The following is an 8747-nucleotide window of genomic DNA, read 5'->3' on the forward strand; positions in this document are numbered from 1 at the left end:
AGCCATACGGTGAGAACAACTACTGTCAACTAACCAGTTCTTACTGATTTTATTTGAGGTTTCATAACAAGATGCAAAAAAAACATGCTCTTCTTGAGCTTGAAGGTCTTCAGCAGCCTTAGCTTGCATTTTCTACTGACCTTGTACCTTCCTTTTGTTCTTACACACTTTCTCAACATGTCCAAACTATTTACATCTCTAGCACTGAACATCTGGTCTGTGCCAACAGTTCTTCTCTAAATGTGTTGTCATTTTGCAGTGAATGCATGGTGGGAAGCTCTTTTTTTTTAGCATCCCTTTTTGATTTCTCCCTTTTGTCAAGCCATGGTTTCTTGACTTTGTAGCTTGAACTTGAGCTTTCTTTAGCCTTTGCTTGGAAAGCTCCTTCAAGGTGCTCTTCCTGCCTATTGGCCCTCCTTTGCTCAAGTGCATATGGGGAATTTACCAACTCAGACAATGAGATGGCTGATAAATCCCTCAAGTCCTCCAATGAAGAAATCTTTGACTCAAATTTTTCAGGGAGAGTTGTAATAACCTTTTCAACAACTCTGCTCTCATTGAAATCATCACCAAGGAGCCTAATGTTGTTGACTATGGCCATTATCCTACCAGAGTACTACTTGATGGTCTCTGACTCTTTCTTCTTCAAGTTCTCAAAATCCCTCCTAAGGTTGATAAGTTGTTACTGCCTTGTTTTGATTGACCCCATAAACTCCTTCTTTAGCTTCTCTCATGCTTGCTTTGGTGAGTCACAAGCCATTATCCGAGTGAAGATCACATCATATACCCCATTCAGCAAGCAGGCTATTGCTTTATGCTTCTTGGCACACTCTTCACTGTGGTGCCTCATCTGAGCAATAGTTGGATTGGCCCTCAATAGAGGTGGTTTAGCATCATTCTCGATCACATTCTACAAATCATGTGCTTGAAGGTATGTCTTCATCTTAACTACCCAGATGTGGTAGTTCTCTCCAGCAAACACAGGTAGTGGTGGTGGTGGTGGTGGTGTAAAGCTCATCTTTGTAGCAAACAAACAGACCAACAAGAAAACTGCTTCTGCTTTTTTTCTCTCAAACACAAGTTACTCACAAATAGAATACAACCAAGGTCCTCAAAGACTTAGGCTCTTGATACCATTTGTTGGGTTTTTGAACAATTTATCCGGAGGAAGTATGAAGCTCAGTGTAAAACTTGAGCAACAATGTAATTAACCCGGATAAAATATGAAAGAAGCTTAAGCTTCAAAGACTTGAGGCTTGAAGAAGGAAACTACCAACAAAACAAAATTTTTTGGAAGAACTGATTTTTTTCTTACTTTCCATCTCATCCGACTAAAGTATATATGTGTTACAATAAAATTGAGAGTTACCTAACATAACTGCTCCCATAAATGCTTGTCAAAAGCTTAGCTAAAATTACAAACAAAATATAGCTGACATACCAGCTATTACATTCAAATCTTGACCAAATCCTACTAACTTAAAAGTTAGATTACAAAGCAACCAAATCAAGTTACAAATAAACAAAGTGATTCTGCTTCATTTGTTTCGGCTCCAATACTGGTTTGATGATTGCAGGCCAAAGTTTAACACCATGTACCAGAAATTTTGACAGAAGGTTCACAAGCATGTGGAATTGATGCCCATGCGATCTCAACCTATATTAATTCTTTCAGTTAGTAAAAAATCACATACTTGGACAATTGTTAGCTGTGATTCCGCTTTCACTCCTCCATTTGATCTAGTGGCCCCAGGAGCCTGTAACGATGACCAATAGCTTGATCCTTAACTTAAAGACTAGGGCATCAGAATATTTGTTTATAAATGTTTGTGCAACTAGTATCTACTACTGGTGAGGCATTTCTTGCTGTTAACAGGATTGAATTACTTATAGTTAAATCTTTACAATTGTACAGATATGGTGGGTTTAGAGTAGGACTGGAGCGAGTGGTGATGCTCTTCTGCGGTCTGGGTAACATTCGAAAAAACTTCATTTTTCCCTTGTGACCCTCACAGATTATAGCTCCGTGATGACATGATAAAGCCATGCTACTTTGAGATTATAAGTGTTATGTGGATAAAGAATCAATGGAATCTTAGTCCTGCTTTTATGTTTGGGAAATTCAACTTTTAAAATGTGAATGCATAAAATACTAATAACTATATATAATATAGAAAAGAAGAAATGCTTTATGGAAGCATTCAATTTCCATTCTCAATTTTCGAGTTTTCCGCTCTTAATAATATTTAATTATTATTAATGAGATATAATGAGATGATTATAAATGAAGGAGAGGGTTTTATTGATAGTTGAGCTCCTTCAAATTTAATAGTACAAATTAAATTATATCAATAACGGTGATTAGTACCTATACAAAATGAGAGTATAAGAGATTTAAGTTCTATGCATTTTTATCCCTTAAAATTTACAATAATTATCATGATAACTCTCTCTCTATATATAACATGTATCATATTTAGTTGTCTCATTTGGATTAAACGTAACTATTTGTCTTTCCAAGCCACTGGAACCTGGTCTTCGTGCTCCTCCCTTACCAATGGCAGGTCTATCTCATGATGCTCATCATTTCCATCTCTTGAATTAGATTTCAAGTATCCAAAGAACTCAAAGAAATTGCATTTTTCTCATCATTCCATGTGAGAAAAGTGGATACATAACATACGAAAAACTCCAATATTTTGTTTAAATTGTAAGAAGCTAACTGCAGGTGATGAACTCTCCAGCAAATGGTTATTGTAAACCCTCAACTACATGTATCACATCTTATCATAATATTGTAGAGTTAAGTGGTATTGGCATATGTTGTGTGTGCCACCTTTAAAATCCTATTGTATGCAATGAGAGTTATTTCTAGAATCCTAATAACTCCCATCCTATCCCATTCTCATCTCTATTTCAGACCCCTGAATTTTTAATGGCTTCATTTCGTTTTTGAGTCACCAGAGGTGAACTTAGTTAAATTTCATAACAACTCTTTTAAGCTTTTTTTAATTTTATTTTTAATCTTATAATTAATATAAAAATTATGTTTATTTTAATTTTCTTTAATATAATTTACAAAATTTTACTATAAATTTAGTAATATTTTAATAAAATTTAGTAAAATGTTATAAAGTAATATCTAAATATTATTTTTCTATTGATAAAAATAATTTGGTAAAAAAATCTAAATATTAATTTGAGTGGCTCTCATTATCCCAAATTTTAAAAAAATCTAATTTATACAAGTATCCTATTCTTTTCATCAATATTTCTAATTCGCCATGCGAGTAAGGTTAAAAATTAATAAGAATTGGTTTCATTTATAAGACATAATAAGTTCAATAAAGGTAGTTAAAAGTACCATGGAAGCTCTTATACTAATAGTTGGATTGCATTTTCTCTCATCTATTAAAAGAAATAGGCAAATTAGTCCTTTTACATTATATCAAAGAGCAAGTTAATCTTGTTAAAATTTGATTATTGTACATTATATGTTGCACATTACATGTCATAGTCTAATTATTCCATTAGTTAAATCAGTTTTTAACAGTAGAAATGATTAATTTGCTCTTTGATTTAACATACAAGGACTAATTTACTCGATTTTTAAATAGAAAAGATAAAATACAATCTGACTTTTAATATGGGGAGGACATGGTACTTACGGTAAAGATATGATTAGGAAATGGTAGCTCAGTATTGGACATTCCGTATGAAAAGAAGGGCATGCTATTGCTATTGCTGCAATACTTGCTGAGATGAAATTACCTCATCTATATACTTTGAAACCTGGGATTAATTGGAACCAAACTATATTGTCTTAGATGCTTCAACATACACACATATATAGAAGATATTATACTTCATTGAACTACATATTTATAATCAGAGGCCAAGTGAGGAGAGAAATAGCAGCAACAATCCAGTAGGTTCTTTTAAAGTGGTAATCCATCTTCAAACCTCCTTTGCCTGTTGACCCTGGCTATGAAATCATCAGCTCTTTTCTTCAACTCCTCACTAGCCAAAACATCCTCATTTTTTTCTTTCTTTCTGGATCCCTTCTTTACCTTTTCTTCATCACCTGTCATTTTCTTCTCTTTCTCCACTTCCAGAGTGGAACGATTGCCGAGTCTTTGACGACTCCGATCAACGTATTCATCGTAGTACATGTTCATATCACCAGAGGCTGAGGCAAAAAACTTGGATTCTCCAATCAAAACAACTACAATAAGGTTGCCTGCAATAAACAAAAGATTGGGGAGCTCATACATAAACAGAAAACATATTACAATGCAACTAAATGCTATGAACGTGTATATGAAAACCTTGTCCTGTTTCTTGGCTTTCTTTGATTTTTTGATGCCCTTAAACTCTTGCTTCAGCTTTGGATCCATGGGAGAGCATTACAGAGCTCACTCCAAAGGAAGAAAGAGTTCATATTAAGTGGATTTCCATATGAGACTGACCCCCTAAAGCATTGCAATCATATGATTATATAGCTGTGGAAAAGGTGGTAAATTTCGGCAAGATTTCCACATCTTGCTTTCATTTTCTATTTTATCATAATGGTAGATTACTTTGTGAAAAGCCATGAGAGATCCCCTAATCATTTTGAGTCTTTCTAACGCTTCTAAATTCTTAGAATAGAAGGAAATCTTATATACTATTAAAAGCTATATTTGAAGTTGATTAGTTAGTTTAAATGAATAAGTTGGTGTTTGAATAGTAGCACCAAAGGCACATTTGCAATAGTTTCTTATTTCATTTTAATATTGAGTGCCACAATAAAGAAACCACCCCCCCCCCCCCCCCACTTAGAAAAAGCATTCATGTTTTCCTTTATATTATCAGTGGTTTTGGCTAGGTGATCTTTAGCTTTTTTTCCTTCAATAATTGTATTAGTCCACTACAGGTGGCGTAGGACATTGGGGAGTGGGTCATACATGATAAAAGAGTAGCCCCTGACTAAGCAGATGTGTTATATGATGGTCACTTAAACAATTAGCTGAATCTGAACAATGATGCTTTTAATTTGATGATAACAATTTCTCATAAAGTCTATTCATCTTTTTCAATGCAACTTTACCCACCATAAACTGAAAACCACTACTTTTAATTCACCTTATTTAAACTTTGCCATACATAATCTATCAAGATTATTTGAAGGGTTATTATTTCATTCCTTAATATTTAAATATCATATGGTAACTTCTTAAAACTCTACCGAATCCTACAAGGTCCATTCAATCAAGCACTCTCGAAGGATTTCTTGAGAATCACAAATTATGATTCATTAGCAACAGTGTTGGCTCCCAATTCTTCAAAAATGATTACAAGTTTTCAAGTTTTGCTTTTCTAGAATTTCAGTTTTAGGCAACAATAACATTAGATGATCCTATAAAAAGCTTTAACAGCATCAAAGCCTGCTCTGCTCAGCTTCTAGTGCTGGGCCCTGATATATCCTCTATCAAGCCCTTCCCATCCATGGCATCAAAGAAGAAGAAATTCTTGAGTGGATCCCCTTTGCCTGATATTGCTTTGATCACCTCCTACATCACTCAACACTCAATCACATTAAAGTAATATACTAATAACCCTGTACCTGAGTCAAATATGGATACCTCAAGAAAGATGAAGAATCAAAGCAACATAGGTATTTAATTGTTTCAAAAGAGGGACAAGAAAAAAAAATCGAACCTGTCCAAGTATTCCTCCAATGATGGCACAAACTGGAGGGAACTCCCTTGTATCTGTTAGAAGTCTTTCTAGAAGTGCATCGGGTATTTGAGACTCGTCCAGTGACTGCATTAAATCAATATAGCATATGTATGAAAATGCAACACATTACTATACAAGTGTAGATTAAACTGCTCAATACTGTACATTTGTTTCACAAAGTTCCTTTCTGAGCTTCAAAACACCTGGAAGATCAGCAATGGTGGTTTCTCCGGGATTACGACCTTCAACATCTTCAAATTGCTCTATCACTGAAAGAACATAGAGAAATCATGTAATCAGTTGCACTACCAAGACAAGTTCAAAACAAAGCTAATAATAAGTAAACAAGGTCTCATGTAAAATTGGCCAAGTTTAACAAAAAAGGAAAATCGGTACAGTAAAATGGTTCATCAAGAGGCATGCCAGCATGAATGCAAAAAAAGGATACTATGTTTTGCCTAAATTCAACAGATTCAAATTTTAGTTGCTTGATTTCAACTCTGCCATTTACTCGAGTAAAAAGCAAGAACGGATTTAGCATACCTCTCATAGCAAAGTAAAGCTTTGACACTCTTCTCGGAAGTGCTCTCCAAGGTACCGAAATGGCTTCCTGCAGTGGAAAAGAATGTACACGGTTCAGATGGCACATCATTACATGATAAAATCGTAGCATATGAGGCAGCATGGCACAATATGTACTAAGGTTGATTATAAGAAAATGCCTTTAGGTGTACTTATACTTATCAACACAAATCATTGCTCGTAACAAGCATAAACCATTTCATACCTCAAAGCTCGGGTATTCTATCTGGCATTCAATGGTTTCCTCGAGCTTTTTCTGAAAAATTAAAAAGGGAAAAAGGGGAAATAAATACTTATAAACCGGAGTCCGATTAACATAGAATAAAAGTGGCTTACTAGCTTGTCTAGCAAGCATAAAAATTTACTAAAATTAGTTAAATGTTTAATATTATCACCTTTGAATATTTATAGTCCAGTAAATCGACGAACATTTCACCACATGAGCCTCTACACTCAACTGTATAAAATGCTACACGCTTTGATAATTTCCGACACTTTTGATTGATCAATTTCTGAGATAAAACTGAAGTTTCAGTAGCAAATTTGAAGCGCAAACACATCAAGGCATCAAATAATTTGAAAGATCTATTGAGAATCATTATCTAAGTACCTTTTTTCCAAGAGAGCAACAACTGATGATCACAGCATCAAACTTTTCAAAGAACTCGACACCAAATGTTGATATATCGCCTGCAGTCCTCCCAAAAGAAATAGATTTACTACTTGTAAAGGGACTGAAATCCAAAAACAAAATTTACAAGCACTGCTACTATTTTTTTTTACTGAACACTACATGAAACTACGAAGCATATGCAAAAAAAAAAAAACCAACGAATTAAGCGGCTAACCTGTTTCCACAGCAACATGAACCATGTGGTTGAATTCTTTCAAAGAATCACAGCAAACCTCGGCCAGAGTTTTTCCGTTGTAGTGATTTTCATGAGGCAATATCAAAAAATTCGCAGATAAAGACTCATCGGTAACGATCCGATCATCCACCAATGTCACACTACCAACTCCTGCCAGTACAATGTTCTTGCAAAACTACCCATAACCACAAATTTAAATATAAGACATTGACTAAAAAATAACAAAAGACTTGTAGTAATAAAGCAAGTAAGACCCATTGTGTAAAATGCCATAAAATGTTATACCTCAGCAACAGTTCCTTTCATTCCACAGACTAGAATGTGAGATTTGCTTAGTCTAAAACATAAATGGAAAACCAAAAAAAAAAAAAACTCATGAAGGTTAAAAGAAATTCAAAGAATAAAGAAAAATAAAGGCACGGTCAAAATAATAAATAAAATTACCTTCTTTGAGCATCAGCACCCCAAACCCTAATTTGCCTATCATAAAGAGCAGTCTCCTGCTCTGTCAACTCCTCCCCATCCATTTCAAGCTTTAAACTTTTAATCCCAAAGGCAAAAAGAATTACAAAAAGAAAAAAAAAACTAAGAACAATAAGAGAAGTGAGAACCCTAAAACCCTAAATTAAGTAAGAACTACTACAATTAGAGCTTTCAGAGCAAACCCAAGTTTTTTGCAGTGTCAAGAACATGAAAAGAGGCTACTTTTAAGAAAAAGGGTCAACCTTTCATTCTTTCTCTGTTTGACTCAGCGCTAATGCGAGTTTGTGATTCGGAATTGATTGCTGTTTTTTTTTTCTTTTGGGCCATTAACTTGGCCCAAAAGAGCTGAAATATTGCTGACTTAAGATTTGAATGTATTTACAAGTAGGATGAATTTCTTATTCATCACTGTAAAGATACAGATGGACTTTTCATCAAATACCCATGATTATACAGGATTAAAACGATGAAGAACCCAATCATGAAATTCTACTGATATTAGAGTACGAATTTAAGATTATTTAATGTATGTTTGAAGGATCACTGCATTGATCAATTGTGTTAAGTTTAATACTATATAGCAATAGTTTTGTTTCTCTAATCTAAGGAGCCTACACAAAGTTGCATCTGCAGGCATTAATGGCAGGTTGCAAAGAATTGAATTGTGAAAGAATATGTATGAAGGTCTTGCCTGGAAAATATTGGAATAAGAAGGTTTGTGTTCCAAAGAATCCACTGTTCTTTTGGTTGTTCAACAATCTTCAATAATTCCTTCAACCCTGCAAATTAAAAACAAGTATAAAAGTTGAAGGCAGTAGAAGAAACATGTAGGGGTTTGATTTTCAACACTGAAACTTAAATTACCACCATCTCCTTGATTATTCCGGTACTTGAAGTTTTCTGACATGGTGAAAAGCAGTTTGTTTGCCCCAACAATGGCTGCCAATCGAGTTTTAGAAATTGTTTCATCCAAAAGCCGGTGCTCTTCGGTTTCTACCCAAAAGAATGTGGACGGTCGGGGTCCATAAATGAATGCTAATATAATTAAGTTTCAAAGTTTTTATACTCGATGATCTTACTCAATATTTCACC

At 34.4% G+C, this 8747-nt stretch overlaps 1 protein-coding gene and 1 long non-coding RNA gene across 2 annotated transcripts; both read right to left on the reverse strand.

The window, feature by feature from the left end:
- Positions 1-3798: 3798 nt before the first annotated feature.
- On the reverse strand, positions 3799-4736 carry LOC128293181 (uncharacterized). The gene is made up of 2 exons (XR_008283290.1): positions 4329-4736; positions 3799-4240 (listed from the first exon to the last, which is right to left on the reverse strand). It is a non-coding gene; the product is annotated as an uncharacterized LOC128293181 (long non-coding RNA).
- Positions 4737-5268: 532 nt separating this feature from the next.
- LOC108459357 (SUMO-activating enzyme subunit 1B-1-like) lies at positions 5269-7951 on the reverse strand. The gene is made up of 10 exons (XM_017758717.2): positions 7617-7951; positions 7458-7509; positions 7152-7347; positions 6914-6993; positions 6699-6815; positions 6509-6559; positions 6265-6331; positions 5887-5990; positions 5701-5805; positions 5269-5552 (listed from the first exon to the last, which is right to left on the reverse strand). Exons 1-10 carry the CDS (start codon positions 7697-7699, stop codon positions 5436-5438), a joined length of 972 nt encoding a protein of 323 aa, XP_017614206.1. The 5' UTR covers positions 7700-7951; the 3' UTR covers positions 5269-5435.
- Positions 7952-8747: the final 796 nt, after the last annotated feature.

The sequence above is a fragment of the Gossypium arboreum genome, chromosome 1, assembly GCF_025698485.1.
Source record: "Gossypium arboreum isolate Shixiya-1 chromosome 1, ASM2569848v2, whole genome shotgun sequence".
Taxonomy (NCBI): Eukaryota; Viridiplantae; Streptophyta; class Magnoliopsida; order Malvales; family Malvaceae; genus Gossypium; species Gossypium arboreum.